The sequence below is a fragment of the Aspergillus wentii genome (assembly GCF_001890725.1).
Source record: "Aspergillus wentii DTO 134E9 unplaced genomic scaffold ASPWEscaffold_4, whole genome shotgun sequence".
NCBI classification, from domain to species: domain Eukaryota; kingdom Fungi; phylum Ascomycota; class Eurotiomycetes; order Eurotiales; family Aspergillaceae; genus Aspergillus; species Aspergillus wentii.
Window position 1 is genome coordinate 1,010,048 of NW_024467835.1, and position 19,122 is coordinate 1,029,169.

General features: G+C 48.3%; 5 protein-coding genes across 5 annotated transcripts; 3 read left to right on the plus strand and 2 right to left on the minus strand.

Annotated features, from left to right (window-relative positions):
- Positions 1-912: 912 nt before the first annotated feature.
- On the plus strand, positions 913-2,262 carry ASPWEDRAFT_59495 (putative 2-deoxy-D-gluconate 3-dehydrogenase; the record flags this gene model as incomplete). The annotated part of the gene is made up of 4 exons (XM_040838457.1): positions 913-1,044; positions 1,134-1,349; positions 1,449-2,025; positions 2,089-2,262. 3 exons carry the CDS (start codon positions 913-915, stop codon positions 1,896-1,898), a joined length of 798 nt encoding a protein of 265 aa, XP_040688679.1. The 3' UTR covers positions 1,899-2,025; positions 2,089-2,262.
- Positions 2,263-4,309: 2,047 nt separating this feature from the next.
- On the plus strand, positions 4,310-6,208 carry ASPWEDRAFT_171831 (ferric reductase family protein; the record flags this gene model as incomplete). The annotated part of the gene is made up of 1 exon (XM_040830847.1): positions 4,310-6,208. The coding sequence occupies one exon, from the start codon at positions 4,310-4,312 to the stop codon at positions 6,206-6,208; it is 1,899 nt and encodes a 632-aa protein (XP_040688680.1).
- Positions 6,209-6,387: 179 nt separating this feature from the next.
- Positions 6,388-11,908, minus strand: ASPWEDRAFT_132844 (pleiotropic drug resistance family ABC transporter). Its single transcript, XM_040829294.1, has 5 exons — positions 10,938-11,908; positions 10,789-10,871; positions 9,685-10,724; positions 8,678-9,625; positions 6,388-8,623 (listed from the first exon to the last, which is right to left on the minus strand). The coding sequence occupies exons 1-5, from the start codon at positions 11,525-11,527 to the stop codon at positions 6,791-6,793; spliced, it is 4,494 nt and encodes a 1,497-aa protein (XP_040688681.1). The 5' UTR covers positions 11,528-11,908; the 3' UTR covers positions 6,388-6,790.
- Positions 11,909-13,408: 1,500 nt separating this feature from the next.
- ASPWEDRAFT_111192 (clathrin-mediated endocytosis regulator UBX3) lies at positions 13,409-15,022 on the minus strand (the record flags this gene model as incomplete). Its single annotated transcript, XM_040828233.1, has 2 exons — positions 13,409-14,824; positions 14,888-15,022. The coding sequence occupies 2 exons, from the start codon at positions 15,020-15,022 to the stop codon at positions 13,409-13,411; spliced, it is 1,551 nt and encodes a 516-aa protein (XP_040688682.1).
- Positions 15,023-15,766: 744 nt separating this feature from the next.
- Positions 15,767-19,112, plus strand: ASPWEDRAFT_739838 (PAN-complex poly(A)-binding subunit PAN3; the record flags this gene model as incomplete). Its single annotated transcript, XM_040839417.1, has 9 exons — positions 15,767-15,839; positions 15,913-15,978; positions 16,058-16,112; positions 16,214-16,365; positions 16,430-16,536; positions 16,953-17,144; positions 17,208-17,352; positions 17,404-17,559; positions 17,617-19,112. 9 exons carry the CDS (start codon positions 15,767-15,769, stop codon positions 18,642-18,644), a joined length of 1,974 nt encoding a protein of 657 aa, XP_040688683.1. The 3' UTR covers positions 18,645-19,112.
- Between the last annotated feature and the right edge of the window lie 10 nt (positions 19,113-19,122).

Below are 19,122 nucleotides of genomic sequence, written 5' to 3' on the forward strand. Positions count from 1 at the left end.
TGCTCCCCAATCCCTGCCACTGCAACGCAATTACTGTGAAGTGCTGCAGTAGTCATTGATTTAAACATTTATATTGATGAAGCACTTTAAATTAAAGCGATCTGTGCATATGCACATCTCGTATTCTAGAAGAGTTCCATTGGTCTGGTAACACAGTCACTGTATGATAGGTCTAAGCAGCCTTGAAGTCATACGATGGCTCTTTATACCACTTTCCCATGGATAGCTCTTCGTTAAGCTTTACATAAGCCATATATCCAGCAGAAACTACATAAATGGCCTTGAGGTCGCAATCTTGTCCTCTTTGATGTCCATTGAAGCTATTACAAAGGGATTCGTTGTGCATACAAATATGCTATACATTCTCAATTCTTTGTTTGAAACATAATATTCCGAGACTCCACTCTGCCTTTATATCCTCTTGGATATAATCAGTATAGTCCAGAACATTCCTTGAATATTCATCACTATGCCTATTCTTATCCCCGTCTTCGTTGTTGACTTGATCTCCAAAAATAAACGTAAATACAACAATATCAATACGTAACCATACCGCTCACGTGGCCCTCGGCTCGATGCCGATCCTGGTTCAGTTACCGCCAGCGGAGCCCATCGGTTACTGAAAGCCGTGTCGGCAACGGAACTCGCCCTGTTTGGCAGTAGGTCATCTCTGCCCCGCACGCGGAGGGGTTGGGATGATGCCAGAGGGAGATTTGTTCTTTGTGTAGGATTTTCTTAAGATGTCATAGAATCGCTGTTGGGCGGTTGAATAAAAAACCCTCTTTCCCTGGTTGTCAAGTGGCCGAATACTTAACTTCATCATCATCCTTGGAAGACCCCCGTCTGACTTTTATCGTCGTTCTCAAGTTGACTTGACGATTGACATCATTAGACACAGTCACAGCAATCACAATGTCGGCATCAGTCGCGTCACTCTTCTCGCTGAGCGGGAAAACCGCCGTGGTTACCGGTGGCACACGAGGAATTGGACAGGAAATGGCCTATGCGCTTGCTGAAGCTGGCACTGATATTGTTTTGATCCAGGTATGTCTATCATCAGAAGAGTATGCCATCTACTCGCAATTCGATTCCTTAAAGAGATAGATTGAATTGATAAAGCTGATGGTGAGCAGAGAGATGAGTCCAACACAAAGACACGAGACGAAATCATCAATCGCATCGGCAAGAAGGCATGGATTCATGTAGCAGAGCTGTCGAACCGCGAATCAGTCAAAGCCATCATTCCAGCATTAACAAGCCAGGGTCTGAAGCCTGAGGTTCTGCTGAACTGTGCTGGAATCCAAAGGCGACACCCGAGTCATAAGTTCCCGGATGAGGATTGGGATGAGGTAAGAATCATATGTTTTCTTTTATTTGGAAACTTGACAATCTATTTACGTCCACGCTATCTCAAAGCTACACGCTGACTGTGCTCATCTATTGCTCAGGTTCTCGAAGTTAACCTCACCTCCGTTTTTGCATTGTGTCGTGAATTTGGTGCCTACTTGCTGGCCCGAGACGCATCCGAATTCCCCTCTGGCCGCCGTGGCTCAATCATTAACGTTGCATCGCTTCTGTCCTTCCAAGGAGGAATTACTGTACCAGCATATGCAGCCTCCAAGGGAGGCATTGCTCAGTTGACCAAGGCCCTTTCCAATGAGTGGATCGGCCAGGGCATCAATGTCAATGCCATTGCACCCGGATACATTGCCACCGATATGAACGAAGCCCTTATCAACGACTCAAACCGCAACGCAGGAATCATGGCCAGAATCCCTGCTGGCCGATGGGGAAAGCCAGAAGACTTCAAGGGCATAGTTGTGTTCCTGGCAAGCCCGGCAAGCAGTTATGTTTCGGGCGATGTCATTTGCGTCGACGGAGGCTGGATGGGGCGGTAAAAAAATGAACTCTATATGAGTTTTGATATGGTAAATAGACGAGTTTGCTTATGCTATACCTACTGTGTACCGGTCCAGCACGCATAGAAATAATATCGTTGGTCTTGGCTCTCTCTCTCAATCCGAGGTAACTGGCATCATGTTATCTTTTTAGCTTGACGAGCCCACTCTGAACCAGCGCACTGGATAGATTAACGACCCCTCTCCATGCCTTGCTGAGAACCGCCGACTGATTCTTTTGGGACATTGACCCGGGAGCAATAGTCGTATGATGGGTCATATGTTGAACCAACCACCCTCAATTTCCTTAGAAATAGCAATTGGATTGACAAGCCCCTCCTGATGATTGCCAGGATAATATATTCCAGGGATAGATTATATCCTCACCAATGCAATTGACTCAATTAATATACCCCGTAGATTAAAAACCCATGGCCGAAGCAGGCTAGTGTCACCGGAAACCCCCCGTGACCCCATGTGACTCCATATCCAGATTTCCTGCGATCTCTCAATTCGATTATTCCTCTTCGACATCGACATCAGTTCGGAATTCGGATGCTCTCCATGTTCTATTTCTGCGAATGTCTCATATTTGAACCTGAAAAAAAAAAATTACCACAGATTAATATCTCCTCTCACGGTCTCACCTCAGTCTGTCGGTGATTCCAGTGGGGTCATTGGACGTTGCTGGATCTCACGTTCCCAGTATGCAGCGAGCGTTTCAGTCTAAATGGCCATTGTGAAACCGACAAAGAAGCGATGACCAATAATACCAGACTCTTGTCAGGTCAGCTTTGAGCAGCTCAGGTGCAATGGTGAGATGGAAGACACCAACATGGTGGAATTATTGGCCCTCTGGTGATGCTTGGGCTGAGTGGCGGGCGGGGATGGCACTCGGCGCCTCGACACTCGCCTCGAATGGCTCCAGAAGGCCCGCTCAGCGTCGCGCTGTCGTCGGTCGGACATGATCTGCAAGGGTCTTCTCTCTCCATCGGCTGTGACTGATTCCTGTGTGACGATGATTCCTCTGTTCCTAAGCTTACTGTGTCTCCCTGGTCTAGGAATCGTCAGACTCGAGCGGCCCTAAAGGTTCTCATCAGAAACGACGCCCTGTCTAGCACTGCCTTGGAGTCCTCCCGATAGGATCGAGACCGTCTGCAGGCGCCCGTGGTGATAGTCGAGATTGAAACCTCATAAGGTGGATAAGAGACACCGGCATAAACTGAAGCTTGCAAACCCGTACGAGCTTGTTGGCTCCTGAGTGGCGGATCCGCAGTGGCCTTATCGACGATTTCTACTGACACTTGTCTGTCGTTTTCTTTTTAACGTTCCTTGCTGCCCTGTGGATTTCGAAAATTATTATTATTATTTTTTGATTTCGAGAAAGTCTTTTTTTTTTTTTTAGGGTGTTGCTGAGTTTGCCCCTTTTTCTTACTCTCTCTTTGTCCTCCCGAAAGACGCGGTGTTTTTTTTTTTTTTTTTTTTTTTTTCGCGTTGAACCAGCTGGCTCTGGTTGCTGCTTTGCTCATCTCAGCTTCAATTCACTCGCTCTTAATCAATTCAAACCATCCACTTGGTCTGTTTCACTGTCCTTGATGGGCTATTGAATTTTCTTACATTATCTTTATTAAAAGCAAAAAGTGTCTGTGCTTCCCTCTATTTTTTCTATTTAACTCTCTTTTCTCCCTCCCTGTCGATCTCTTTCTTTATCGAGAGTTTGCCCCCTCCTTTTGTAGCGAAAGACCTACGTCCATATCAACGAACACCGGATGTCATTGCTTTTGATTTTATTTTACTTTATTTTTCTCTGTCTTCGGCCGCGACGCTGAACGTCTCCCCCCTTGCTGGATTCTTTGCACGATCATGCACGTGGAGAGTGGAGGTAAGTGATATTCGAAGGCTGGTACGCCACTTCTGATGACAGTGATACTGATGGTATGGGCTCTCAGACAATTCAGAACGTCGAACTCGCTATCTCAGACTGTGGTGGTGGTACTCCTAGACTTTCTTTAACATCAATCATCCGGGATATCCTCATTTGACATTGATTGTCAAAGACAACCAATCAACTCGACAGACCAAGACAGAAACAAACAATCTTGTCTGGAAGAATCAAAGGGACATTCATTCTCCCTTTATTGACCACGCTCTTTTTGAAACGTCATCGACTTTATTTTAGCTACTTGCTGTGTCCTGGGTACCGCATTCCAGTCGTTTCCCCGCCATCGAGCATTTGCATCATTGCTGGGCCTAATCAGATAAAAATTGGTTTGTTTATCTTCAGTTTCTCGTCAAAGGGCTTTTGTCAAAGTTTATCTCTACAATCGATACCGTCAAAGCTTTCTTTCTTGCGTCGCCATCGCGTCCACTGATAACGGTTCACCACGGGCCCCACGAGCCCTCGATTTCCGATGGAGGACCTTGTCCAGCACGTCGCTCCACGTTCATACGACACAAATTCCACGTACGGATCTAATACAACCTACATTTATGAATACTCGAGAGGACTGGGTGGAGTCGACGTTCCTCGAGATGTGCTGCTCACCCGAATCATCTACTCCACCGCTTTGGCTGTGGCTTTCATCATCTTCTGCGGTCGAGTAGGTCAGATCAGTCATGCTTACCTTCGCCTTATCGCGTCTCTGGGTGCAAGCAGAAGACAGCAAACATTCTGGAGTTTGGAGGAATCATCGCTATGGGCGAAGTTGAAGAAACACGTTCTATACGCCCCGCTGGGTAGTAAGAGGCATAACAGGGAGATCCAGTTGTCGTCTGCTCTCAACATGGGTACCTTGCCGTCAAGATTTCAAGGGATCTTGATATTGCTGTATTTTGCAAGTCAGATCGCTTACTGTGTCCTTCTGGATTATTCGGTCAATGCCAAGGCAGCTCTGGTTGCTGAGCTTCGCGGGAGGTCTGGAACGCTGGCCGTCCTGAATATGGTACCTCTCTTCCTCCTTGCTGGCCGCAATAATCCTTTGATTCCACTGCTGCACGTTAGTTTCGACACATACAATCTCCTCCACCGGTGGCTGGGCCGTATCGTCGTGATCGAGAGTGTGGTGCACACAGCCGCTTGGGCAGTCAATGCATGCGATGAACAAGATTTCTCACACATGCTGGAACGGTTGCGCACTACTCCTTTCTTCTCATGGGGCCTATGTGGTACTTGTGCAATGGCGTTTCTCTGTCTTCATTCCCCATCTCCAATCCGACACGCTTTCTACGAAACTTTCCTGCATCTGCACCAGCTCGCTGCCTTCCTGGCTTTCCTGGGCGTCTACATGCACTTGAACATCGACAGCTTGCCTCAGAAGCCCTGGCTTCTGGCGATTGCCGTCTTATGGCTTCTTGAACGAACTGCCCGATTGCTCCGACTTTTATACCTCAATTTCTCCATGAAGAACGGAGTCACCAAGCTCGCTGTCGAAGCTTTGCCCGGTGAGGCATGTCGAGTAACCTTTCACCTCCCCAAGCGCGTCCGTATCAGTCCTGGCTGTCATGTGTACGCCTACATTCCCAGCGTCGCGATGTGGATGTCCCACCCATTTTCAGTCGCTTGGGTCGACCCATGCAATGCCGTCACCCCATACACATCTTCGAAAACCATGACCCGAAGCCATTCTACTTCCTCATCTCTAGACCCATCGCTCCTTGAAAAGCAACCAGCAGGTCTGGACGAATACATGGAAGGCAACCAACAACCCACCTCTGTTTCCCTCATTGTCGGAGCACGCCAAGGCATGACCCGCAGACTGTACAACGCTGCTCTCGCCTCCCCCAACCAAACCCTCTTCACATCAGGCTACATCGAGGGACCCTACGCTTCCCACGCCACCAACATGGGCAGCTACGGCACTGCCGTCCTCTTCTCCGCCGGTGCCGGCATCACCCACCACATGCTCTTCGTCCGCGATCTCATCCTCCGCGCCTCCGAAGGCCGCGTCGCAACCCAGAAAGTCTACCTCATCTGGTCCGTCCGCAACACAGACCACCTCACCTGGGTACACGAGTACATGGACCAAATCCTCCGCCTCCCCAACCGCCGCGACATCCTCACCATCAAACTCTTTGTCTCCAAACCAAAAAGCAGTCGCGAGATCGTCTCCCCGTCCGCTACCGTGCAAATGTTCCCCGGACGATGTCGGCCAGACGTTGTTCTCAACGAGATCATACCGCAACGCGTCGGCGCGACGATCGTCTCTGTCTGTGGGCCTGGTGCTTTTGCGGATGAGGTGCGCGCGGCTGCGAGGTCTAATATCGGGATAGGGGCTGTTGTGGATTTTGCCGAGGAGGCTTTTACTTGGTAGATATTACATACGTGCTTGTCTCATTCTTTTTTTTTTTTTTTTTTTCTCTGTTTTACATTTTATCTGCATAAGCGCCACTATTATTTCTTTCTCTGTTTAAAATATTTTTTACCCTTTACATTTACTTGTAACACTTCTTTCATGTCAAAGATACCAATGATGCAATTCATCTTATGAAAAGTATGCAGGAATTTCACTTGTAGTAAATTTTGTAGACTTAATTTAATTGAGCTAGCTATATTATGTCCAGTGTATCTAGCAAGTTTAAAACGTGAATTTTAGCAATGTAGGCAAAATAAGAAGCCTATGTATGAAATGGATGCAAATCGCCAAAGACAAAATCCATATAATCCAATATGCACAGAGAAGAGAAAAGGTTAGAAAACAACACTGAAATTCCATGTCCGCCAAAGTAGCAAAACATCTAACATTAAAAGAAAATTGTGGTACATCCAAAAACGAGTAATTTCCACCACATAATCAACATCATGAATTCATTCTTTTTATTCAAAGAAAGGATGCAGGAGGGGAAAGCAGTAAATGGTTATGGGAAAAAAAGAAAAGAAAAAATTAAAAAGGCCCCTAGTTAGTTTTCTTGGTCTTGTTACCCTTGGGGACACGAGCAAGCCAGTAGATGAAAACAGCTCCGAAGATGTTGAAGACGATGTAGACCCACATGAGGCCAAAGTTCCGCCAGCTGTCCTTGGGGTAGACATCGACCTGGGCCAGGTAAGCGTTGGTCGAGGAGATGGTGCAGAAGGAACAATCGCTGGTGGCGTTCGGGTTCTGGAGGTATCCAGTTGTCGCGGCCTCGATGTAAGGCTGCATGTAGTTGTAGCAAGTTGTACCGGAGGGAGGGTCGAAGGAGATGAATTCGACGGGTTCGCAGGTGGCCTGTGCGTTTCCGACACCGGTGGAAAGCATTGCGGATACGAGATATGTGAATGGAGAGACACGATACATGAAAATCCAGAACCCGGGGAGTTGTTCGGGGGTTGCGAGGACACCACAGAAGACCAGACAAAGGGAGAAGAACAAGTTGGCCAGGTTACCGCCTGTTTCTGCGAGTTCGATACCCGCGATGATCATATGCGCGAAAGTCGAGGTGAAGAGGAGGAAGGTGAGGATGAGGAGGAACATCAGTGCTCCACGTTCGTGGACGGAGTTTGTTTCCTCGGCATTCCGGTAGAGTCCAATGGGGTAGTACCAGCAAACATAGATGATGACGGCCATGAAACTGTTCCATGGAAGCTCGACGAGAATGTTGGCGGTCATAAAGGCTTGCCATGAGTAGGTCTTCGAAGGTCTTTCACGAACCTCGTACAAGGAACGCTGAGTACAGAAGTTAGGCATGATCTGTTGAACCAGGTTACCAAAGATGGTCATCAACATGAATATACTGAACATCTGGTTCTGGAGACCCTGTTGACTGTTTTTCGCATGGAAGAAGGAGAAACCGATGTAGATCGAGGTGAGAATACAGAGAGCCGTCTTCGAGTAGATGTAGATGGGCGTCCGCCAGTATTGCGAAAAGACACGAACCAGACACTCATAGAGCTGCACGGTGAATGGGGCTGCAAATTGGTTGTAGCTGCTGGGATCAGCATCGGTTTTTCCGGCCGATTTCTGTGGCAATGTTGCTTTCATTTCAGCCAGGTGGCCATGCACCGCTTTGCGTTCAGGACTCTCGCGCCAAACAGCAGGCCAGTCAATATCACTGTGCGATCCAGGGGCGGCTCCAATAACTTCAAGCATCCATTCAGCAGGGTTTGCATCAGCGGGCAGTTTCGGGGCTCCGTTCCTCTCAAAGTAGCTAGCCAGAGTAGATGACTTTTCTCCAATGTCGCCGAAATAGACGGTCTTACCACCCCTGGCGAGGAACAGCAGACGATCGAAACGTTGGAAAAGCATAGCAGACGGTTGGTGAATAGTGCACAGAATAGCCTGACCATGTTGGGTAAGGGTGTCGATGAGATCGAGAATAGACCAAGAAGTCTGACTGTCAAGACCGGAAGTAGGCTCATCGAGGAACAGAAGCAGCTGGGGTTTGGCTGCCAGTTCAACACCAATGGTAAGACGTTTACGTTGTTCAACATTGAGACCTTCACCAGGAACACCGACAACAGCATCAGCATAGGATTCCATTCCGAGGAGCTTAATAACCTCCTCAACGTAGTCATGTTTCTCTTGGCGGCTGACATGGGCAGGTTGACGAAGAACTGCACTGAATCGAAGTGCCTCACGGACTGTGGTTGTGTGAAGGTGAAGATCCTGCTGCTGCACGTAACCCGTCTTCCGTTGGAAAGATTGGTCTCGGGGCTGGCCGTCAACCAACATTTCACCAGTGACAACACCCATAGTGACACGAGTGGCAAGGACATCCAAAAGCGTTGTTTTACCAGCACCAGAAACACCCTAAAGCAAAGTTAGTAAAAGGAGTTTTATACAAAGGCATTTCAAATTACTAACCATGAGAGCAGTGCATGTACCCGGTTTGACCCAACCATCAACATTGTCGAGAATACGGCGAGGTTCACCCTTAATCTTGATGTCGTAGCACACATCCTGCCAGTGGAAGATAGCCTCTTGTCTCTGAATTCCAGCACCAGCCTTTTGCTCGTGCGATTCTTCGGTCTTCTCAGCAGGGGCCACCTGTTGGGTAACCTCAAGATCATCCGATCCATTGCCACGAGGAGCCTGACCGCGGCGGAAAAGCAACACTTCTCCCTTGGACTTGGCTTCAGAGATGTACTCGGTAGCAGCCAAATGAAGGACCAGGAAAAAGATCATGAAGGCAATCATAATACCCAAGTTTCGCCATTTGTGGCTTGCGTAGTACTGGAAGCTCTGGCTGAGATAGTCGTTTCCATGGACTTCCTTGTTTCCGGCGACCGATCCAACCGTGGAGCAAACCTTGTTTGCCCATGGCAAGTTATCATATCCATCACCCCTTGGGACAACCAATGCATCACCGCATTCGAATTTCCGGTTATGGAATTCGTTGACCATCAAACTTTCGAAGCCATACGCGATGGGATTGATATAGTTCATCCATCGGGACCAGCCAAGCATGTTTCGAGTGGGAATTGTGAAACCAGTGTAAATGACCAAACCCAAAATGAGGATAGCAGCGGGCACCAGAGCCTGAGATAGGGTCCGAGAAGCAGAAGCGATCGTTCGGAAGAGCATAGACATGGTCATAGTGACGATAAAGGTGAAGAGAAGGAACACGAAGAATGCGCCAGGCTCACGTCGGAGATTCGTAAGGAAATAGAGCGTAACGTTGAACGTAATTGCATTAAGAATCTTGTATGGCATGTCACATAACATTGAGGCGACGGCTTCGGCGAACGGATGATACATGGCGTAACGGGATTGTTTCTCGACTATAGGACGTTGTGCGTACAAGGTCAAGATCTGAAGGATATTAGCAACTGTTTATATGGTTTGGTAACCGAATCTGCTTCAACACATACCTCGAGCGCACTAGAAAACGCATTAAGCAAAACAGCAAAGAAAAGCAAAGCTCCACGGGAGTAAAAACTCTGGGTATCGGGTTGCAGGTTGTAGAAGACACTTCCAATAATCAAGGCCATGATGAAATTTCCAATCAACTGACTGAGGGTCAAACTGGCATCACCCTTCAATCGCTGGAAGCCTCGAACCATACAGAGGTTGATCTGTTGCATGATAGAAATTGTGTAGGGCGATTTCACACGCTGGTTCTTTGCCTGCATCGCTCGGCGAGATTCGACAAACCGGTCCACTGATGCACCACCAAGAGGGTATGTTGATTCGTATTCCTCAATTTCCCTCATCAAGTTTGCGTGTGCTTGGCTGTTCTTCCAGGCAGCGGCAAATTCATCGGGTGTCCTGGGGACCTTGCCCTCGAAACCAGGCTTCACAAGTCTTTCAGACGGGCTGGTAAGGGAGGTCAGGAAGTCGGCTGTTGTCTGACGTTCAGGGCACTCAAAGCCCATGGTGGTGAAGAACTCCTTGGCTTCATCGGTGCGTCCGAAATAGATTTGTCTGCCCTCATACAGGACAGTCACTTTATCGAAAACATCGTAGGCGCTTTGAGAGGCCTGGTAGATAGCCACAGCGACAGTAGCCCCGGCATATTTGGTCATCAAGTTTAAAGTCTTGCAGAACTCCAGTGCGTTCGCACTATCCAATCCTCGAGTACTGTTATCCCAGCACTGAAGGGGACTACCACTGAGTGTGGCCTCCGCAATACTAACACGCTTGCGTTCACCGCCACTGACACCACGGACAAAGTCGTTTCCAACTCTGGTGTTGATCGTGTGCGACAAACCCAGCATGGCCATGACGACATCCCGCATGTGCGTTGCATACTGTTCCCGTGTAACACCGGGTAGACGGTTCCGAGGAGCTCGGGCAAGGGCCGCAAACTTCAAAGTGTCGCCAACAGAAAGCTGAGGGAAGTGGACATCGGTTTCGGCGGTATAGATAGCTTCACCTCGGAATTGGTTGCGCATTTGTTTGGCAGTGATACCTAGAATTGGAATTAGTAAGTCAGTTGAGTAAACCATGTGGAAAGCAAGGGGTCAAGTCCTTACCCTGGTAGTTCAGATGAGACTGTTCATCCATGTGAATACCGTTCATCTCGCCGGCCATGGTCTTCAGGAAAGTTGAGCAACCACTTTGAAAGACTGGTTAGCACCAATATCAGAAGGATATGTTTGTAGAAGTCGAGAACCCGTCATACCTTCCAGGTCGGCCCAATACCACGAGCATTTCTCCGCTCTTGACAAGACCATCAAAGTCACGCAAAATCTGGATCTTCTGCTTGCCGGTGCCGGTCATGGCGCGGAAAAGGGTTCCGACTTGCAAAACCGAGTTGAACACATCCTTTTGGTAATCCGTTGGGCTGCCGAATCCATGAATGCTGAGGTTCTTGAATGCAATACCTGCCGAACGGCGGGGGTATCTTTCTGGGTCGCGAGCGCTGAGTGCCAGCAGGTTCTTCATCCAATTCCGAGGCTTGAAGTTCGGGCTGTGAGGATTCAAGGTGGAATCCTCTTTTGTTTCAAGAAACGGGTTCTCACCACCGGCGATGGCAGAGTTGGCGGTTGACTGGCGTGTTAATCGCTGGGCCAGGCGAGTGATTTCCTCGTCGGCAACGGCCTCGTTGCCCACTTCGTGTGTTCGGTCCAGTGCTGTGTCATCGGTGCTCAGGCTGCCTCCATCATGCTTGTTGGCTTCGATTCGAGCTTCCTCCTCTTCAATGTCGATGCCTTGCCCGGCCACCGTACGTTCGGGATTAACATTAGGGTTTAACGTCCCTAGGAGAGACATGGTGATGTGAAGCTGAGAAGCTCAGTCTCAGGATTAGGTGTGGGGTATCACAATAGGTGTATAAAAATTAAGAATAAGAATAGGGTATATAAGGGTATATAAGAGTATTAAGACGACAACCCAGGGAGGGGGTGACAAGTAATTAAAGAAAAGAAGGGAGATCCAGCGAGGAGTAGCTGGAGAAGGGCTTCGGAGGAACAACCTAAAGTAATGCATTAAACTCGCATGCTTGTTACAGGGTCGTAAGACTGAAAAATTCTAGGCCCGATTTTAAGCTCACCTTCGCCCTGAATCGCGAATCGGGTTGAGCAAAAGCATTCAATCCGGGTCGGACGATGTTTGGCTGCCCTCCCGAACACTAAATAATACGGCGGATTACCGTATAATACGCACTGGGGACGGAGATAAACTGCGCCGGTGGACCTAACGCCTCTGTTTCTGATTTCTAAGTGGCTTTGCAGATGCTTTTTCGGGCATGAGCGTTGATACGAATTATCCATTTTATCTATCCTGATACATAGCAGGCTAAGGTAGGATACCTAGGGAGTCGTTAGGGAGTAGGGAGTAGGGATGTCTGGATTGCAGGATGATACATTCCCACCCCCATCAAGGCATTCTGAAAACAAGTCCATTCACCATTTGGCATCTGCTTTCCACGTGGCCATACGTAATGCAGAGTACAATGTAAGGGAGTCCATAATGTCCATGTGTTAAGATTATTGTGCTCACACCGTCTCAACACGAGACACGAGTCATCAAACAATGCTCATTATTACTTAATTCGAGTCAAAATGACAAAGTCCAGTCCATTGGATGATTGAATGCAATTGAATCGCTTGGGCCCGATGGAGGGTCCAGGCATCCAAGATAGACTTTGCATTTCATGGCCAACTGTGTGACAGTGGCACTACCCACATAGATGGGATTGTGTGCCTGGGCTGTGGCAACACCAAAAGGGGGCATTCCAGGGTGGGGCGGGACTGAAACGATCCGAAGCCGGTTCGATGGGCAGAGAAGCCGTTACGGTACGGTATCGGACACGTCTGGATCCGAGCACAACTGAGGTTAAATTTGAGTTATACGCTGCTTATTAAACTTATGCTTTCCATCTTGAACGTCTTCATGAAGCAGGGCAGGAACATGACAAACGATAACTGTTTTCAGAATCAGTAGTGCCACTGGACTCATGCTCAAAAGCTGACCGCGCGGCAGTAAGGTAGCTTATCGCATACCATCTATGGTAACTGGTATGGAGTATGGGGTCGATGCACACAAGATCGACAAGATTGACATTTTGACACAAGAACAACCGGATCAAAATTACATCTCGGATCGCATTGTACTAAAAGCCCAAGTCCCGTAATTTCGGACTTCTGAAATTATCATGCTTAATTCTCGGCGTCAAGGATCAGGGATCTTCATTGCGCGTCAACCTTTCAAGATGACTCAACAGACCGCCTTAATATTTGGAATGAAATGGCAAACATATATTGTATGGATAAGTTATCATTTCATGTGCAGGTGATATTATGAATCACTAGCTTTAACTAACATCTTCGTGGCTGGCAACGTGCATATGTTAAACAATGATAATGCAGTGATGCGCTCCACTGGGCTGCGGAGCAGTGAACTCCCGCGTGCACGGTTCGTACCAATTGCATCTACCCGAATCCCGGACTGGCGGTTTCCCTAGATGCCAAATCCTTAATCCTTTCTATGAAACATGGCTCAGCCCCCATGCGGCTCCTTTGATGTGGATCTAATAATCAATGTACGCGGAGATGGCATATCTACGAGGAAAGAAGTTGTAGAGAAAACAGTTGAGTCTATTAATCTTGCCCAAAACCATACATATCATCCCAAGCGCCTTTGCTATTGGTATTATGACTCTTCCTCCTCATTTTCGTCGTCATCCTCATCATTGATTGGTTCAACAAGCAAATTGCCTCCCCGACCGATCTTGTCCCGAATCGACCCGCCAGCGTCCACCTCGTACACAGCCCTGGGCATGGGTGAAACAAGTCGGAACCCATACTGATGATCGAATCCTTCGGGTTTTTGCGCACGGCTGGCCCCTTGCTGCAGCTCCTGCAAGGTGTCGTAGCACTCCACAAATGCGTAGAGCACTTCTATATCAGCCTCAGGAGTAAATTTTCGAATGACACGCTCGCCCGTGGGTAGTCGAATGCTAATACGGATGGCATCCTTGACATCTGCTCCTGGCTCATCAGGAATTGATTGTGCCCGCCATAGCTTCCATTGCTGGAGATCTTGTACGCGCTTCTCCTCTGCCGCTCGTCGTTCCGCTGCCTCCTGTTCCTCCCGTTGCCTAGCAGCCTCTGCTTCACGTCTCTGTCTCGCGCGCTCTCTGTCAATAGCCAGGGAGCGTTCATACGCCGAGTCCTGCTGTTCCCGAAGGCTACGGGAAGCCTGTTGCTCAGCGCGTGTAGACCGAATCCGCTCCAGGGGTTCCTTGTTTTGTGAGATGGCCGTCCGAAGTTTTTCCACAAACTCCGACGGCGATGTAGTCCCTGAGATCCTGGAAACGACGGACATTGCCGTCGATGATACACTGGGAGTATGGACCATTGCTGCGGCAAACGGGAATTTGGTGCATCGGAGGGAGTTCGAGACCTGATAAGCTTCAGAATCCTGCACATTACCTCCCCAAACAACCAGATCATTCTGAGGGTCGTTGATAAACTCGGTCACCTCCCGCGAAAGTAACGTATCTCGCACCCAGCCGCTCGTATCGTCATGTTCAGGCGACAAAAGGATTACAAGGAGGAATTTGAGATCCCGATGGGCTTTTTCCAATGCCATGTTGTATCCATTTTCCAGAAATCCAAGCGAATTGGTTCCGTATTCCTCCTCGAACTCTCGGATAAATCTGGCGGCCGTGTCCTTAGGAGCTAGAGGCCTTCGCCCGTTAGTATTTCGCCGGGCCCCCTGGAGGGCCGGGTTTGCTGTCACATTGAAAAAGCGTGGAAGGAATGGGAACAATGCCCCAAAGAGACGGAAGGATCCGCAGAGTATTCGATAGAGAAGGTTAAATGGCGTAAAGAATATAGCCAATAGAAAAGGGGGCCGGTAGACAGTTTGATCTTCCGGTTGTGTTGTTATTCGAGGAGCAGATTCAACGGCTCGGGCAGCGGGGAAGAATTGTGCAGAGAGATCTTCACTCATGAGGTTCTGGGTTTGGCGGTTCGATCGAGCTGGGGGAGCATTTTCGAGAGATGCACGGGCTTCTTCGACAGGATCCGGCCCTTCGCCGTCGAAGAATTTAGATACCGCAATCTTCCAAGCTATACGTCAGCAAAGCCCCTCTAATATCTGCTATCTGCTGGGCCTGCAACAAACCTGTATGTTCCATTGCGAGCGGCGCAACAAAGGAATGGCCTCCGAGGGTTCCTGACCGGTCACCGCTGTGTAGGTTTCAAGAGCAGCTTTCTCGCTGTCTGTGAGTCGGTCAATATCAACGTCAGACGACGACATTATGTATCAAGGTCTCTGATCCATAGGAAACAAAGGAAATAGAAGCAATAAGGTACACCGTCCTAGGCAGTCTCCATGGATTTGCCGGAGGTGGCGTGGAATGTTGCGAATTGGGCAGACAACAGGGCTCTATCACAAAGGATTAGGCCTTCGAGCAACCCCTCATTCAATGATCAGTATGAAACGTAAGTCAAAAGACTAGGAGCACGATGCAACAACGTCGTAGGGGGAAACAATTCAGCTAGCTGTCATCTTGTTCCTGAGCTCCGTCATCGCCGCTTCCAGTGACGCTAAGCGCGCGCTTGACCGCCTCGTGCACGGGCCAACTTTGCAGCAGGCTGTCTTCGAGTTGCCCCCTCTCCCCGCGGGCTTGAGTCCTCCCTCGTTCCCTTGCGATCTCAGCCCACTCCGTCCCATGGCGTGAAGGTGGCTTCGTTGCTATCCTCTGCTTGTGGTGTTCTCTCGGTTGGCCTACTTGGATTTATAATTTTTGATTTTGTTGGAAAAATAATTTCGAACTCTCGAGCTGTTCTTAGCTAGCTGCTTTAGTGGAGTGAATCATCCACCTTACCTACTCGACGCGGAATCAACAACGCGGGTCTCACCACTTCTTGGATAAGGTCACGACTTTTCTTGTATAGAGGAATGTGGTTTCCTCTCGACACATTCGGTCGTCCGGTTTTCCTCTGTTTTAATTCAATGGAGATTTCTCTACGCTGATCTGCGCCCAACTGTGGAGATATCATGGCTTCCGCCGGGAAGCCTGCTCTGGACGATTCCCGTCGTGGGACGGGATCTCCAAAGCTGAAGGCACGAGGTTAGCCGGTCCTTGGTTCTGGGAAGTGTCAATGGAAACTCGAAAGAAATTGCTAACGATATGTTCCTTCTAGAGAATGCGAAAGACACCTTATGTCGCAATGTAACCATCTACGGTCGATGTCGATATGAAGATAAAGGTGCTACTCTTTTCCTTTAGTCCTTAATATATACTCCTACAATGCGAATTCATTCTGACGTTGGCATGCTTGCGTAAAGGTTGCGCTTTCAATCACGACCCGCATCGAGGCAACCCGGCATATCAGTCGGACAGGTTAGGATACCCAGTTGACTTTTGTTAAAGCCGAATTCATAAGTCAGGTTTGATTTACAGGATGGAAATTTGGCTTACAAGGAATCTTTTTGTAGCGCCAGCAATAGAAAGCGCTTCAATGTCGACTCCCCAAGCTTCACCCCCTCTTCACTGTCTGCCAATGGCTCGCCTGCGTCATCAGCAAAGAAATTGGCCACCATATCTCCGAAAGCTGCAAATGCGGCTCCGTTCCAACCTCGGGGTGCTATATCACGTGTGTTCCTCCACACTTCGTGTAATATCGTCCAGTAGTTTTTTCTTTCGCTGACAAAAAAAAGGATCAAACTCTAGTACTCCAACTACTCGACAGGAAACAGCGACTCCTGACTGGGCTGTATCAGAAATTCCAGAGTTCTTTCCCCAGGGATTTGACGCTTCTCATTTGGTAAGATTGCACATTCCTTGTTCACGCCTGTCCGGCTGCCATCCCCGGCTGCTGCTTCCCCATATGGAACTCTTCCTTCCCATAGTTGCCTTTGCCATTTGAAAAGTAGCTCGGTGTTTAAAAGGGCGTCTGGGCCTCCTCGGGGTTTTAGAATCATAAATTATGACTTGGGCAATATTCAAGCTGCTAGAGCAGGCCTCTAATCTATCAGGAGTTCAACCATTAACATGCCGTGCTCTCGCTATTTGAATGCCCTTGCTGATGATTTTGACCCGAGCCCCTCATTGCTTCGCCGCACAAAGTCATTTTCTTCTGAGCCAGACAGAGATACCCCATCACCTGTGTTGGATCAAGGTGTTCGCTTCAAAAGGCGTACTTCTAGCATCTGCCTTTCGAACGCTAACTCAACTTTGCAGGCTTCTCTCCAAGGAAATGGCAATGGCATTGCGGCCACCAGTGCTTTCGATCCTTTTGTGACAGCTTCGACCCCTCTTTCTGCTGCCGCCGCTGTTAGCTCCGTTCAAGCAAACCCTTATTCGCACGATAGCACCGCTGCCGCACTGAGCGGGGCCACCTTTTTTGCAAGCCAGAGCGGTTTCCAACAGCCGGTGAGTTTTTTTAGCTGCGCCCCTGGACTCTTTTTTTCTCTCTTCCAAAACTAACTTCCATAGGTTCAATATCATCTCTACGCACCTATTGGACCCCACAGTCAGAACACTCTGGGGTACCAACGCAACGTCCACGACCTTTTCCTCCCCAATGATCTTCGAGAAGATTTGCAAAAGAAAGCTGCCGCTACGCTACAGACCTTGCCCAGTACGTTGGTGTAATAATTCAACGAGAACTAAGAGGCTGACTCCAGGTCAGACACCCAGCTGCCGGCCCAAGTCGATTACTTCCATTCCCTTGTTCCTTTGGATTTGAATCATCAGAAGAACGCAACTATTTTCGGCTATCCTAGTTGGGTATACAAAGCACAGTCTAATAAGGATGGAAACTTTTATGCACTTCGGAGACTGGAAGGTATACTATGTCTTGATTCAATGTTATTTTGCCTGGGCAAGCTCTGACTGTTTACAGGCTTTCGTTTGACAAATGAAAAGGCCATCCGATCCGTCCAGGCTTGGAAACGGGTGTGTAATGGCAGTGTTGTGACTGTTCATGATGCTTTTACGAGCAGAAGCTTCCAAGATAGTTCATTGATTTTTGTCACTGACTACCACCCACTTGCGAAAACACTTGCTGAACAACACCTTGGTGCTGGGAATAGATTCCAAGTCCGACACAATGTGCACATTTCCGAGCAAGTTCTCTGGGGTTACATGACCCAGATCGCGAATGCTCTTAAGGCCATTCACAGCAATGGTCTTGCGGCAAGAATTATAGACCCCAGTAAAATTCTGTTGACTGGAAAGAACCGCATTCGCTTGAATGCTTGTGCCATTATGGATGTCGTTCAGTTTGATACGCAGCGGTCAGTTGCCGACCTTCAACGCCAGGATTTGGTCAATTTTGGGCAACTGATCGTTACTCTTGGTTCCAATTCGCCGAATGTCATGCATAACCCCACAAAGTCCATGGAGCATTTTACGCGTGCCTACAGTCCTCAATTGAAGAATTCTGTCTTTTGGCTGCTCAGTGGGTTGCAGAAGGACCAAGAAAGAAACATTGACATCTTCATCACCGGCATATCGTCACAGCTGATGTCAACTTTCGATTCGGCCTTGCATTTGGATGATCAACTCACATCAGATTTGAGTCGCGAACTCGAAAATGGCCGCCTCGTGCGATTGATGGCAAAACTCAACCTTGTCAATGAACGGCCAGAATACGAACACGATAGGCAATGGTCCGAAAACGGCGAGCGATATTTCTTGAAGATCTTCCGGGATTACGTATTTCACCAAGTGGACACACAAGGTGATCCCGTAGTGGACTTGGGTCATATACTTGCATGTTTGAACAAGTTGGACGCCGGAACAGACGAGAAGATCACTTTAGTGAGTCGAGATGAGCAGAGCTGTTTTGTTGTCAGCTACAAAGAGCTCAAGAAGGCACTCGAATCATCCTTCCAGGCGTTGCTGAAGCCCGCAAGAAGGCTTCACTGAGCCACCTTTCTCATATGCCCTTTTTGTGGAGAAGGGCGTTCAGCCTCATGGCTTAACGATGAATGACAGAACTTATATATGTCGAAGGAATAAGAGATGATTATGAGTCGGTAAAAACATGGGCAGACGGGCGCTGTCTACTGGGAACATGAAATTGTTGAATTTTAAGGTGTCTTCTTTTGACTTGCGAACATCTCAAAAGAAAGTGTTCGCAAAAAGAGATTGTGTCTCTGCCATCAAGTTGTCTTTTATCCGTGACCAGTGATTTTCTGAAGTCACGTCAACATTTGTGGATTTGTGCCATGCCACAGAACAGAATGAGCATACGATGTGTTGTGTGCACTTGACAGATTTTTTGCCTCTGATATACAGAAAAGATACAGAAATTATTGATTAGAAATATATCCATGCTATTCAAATGAGCTGCTTGTGGATCGTAGCAGGAAACCACAAATGCCTAGGTATTGAAGTTTACATT

Bases quoted from the DNA above. Each gene is read 5' to 3' on its own strand.
- ASPWEDRAFT_132844 (XM_040829294.1), bottom strand. From the start codon at position 11,527: ATGTCTCTCCTAGGGACGTTAAACCCTAATGTTAATCCCGAACGTACG. The intron at 10,725-10,788 runs GTAAGGACTTGA...TTCCAATTCTAG, and splicing joins GTCTCATCTGAACTACCAGG to GTATCACTGCCAAACAAATG. The intron at 9,626-9,684 runs GTATGTGTTGAA...AATATCCTTCAG, and splicing joins CGTTTTCTAGTGCGCTCGAG to ATCTTGACCTTGTACGCACA.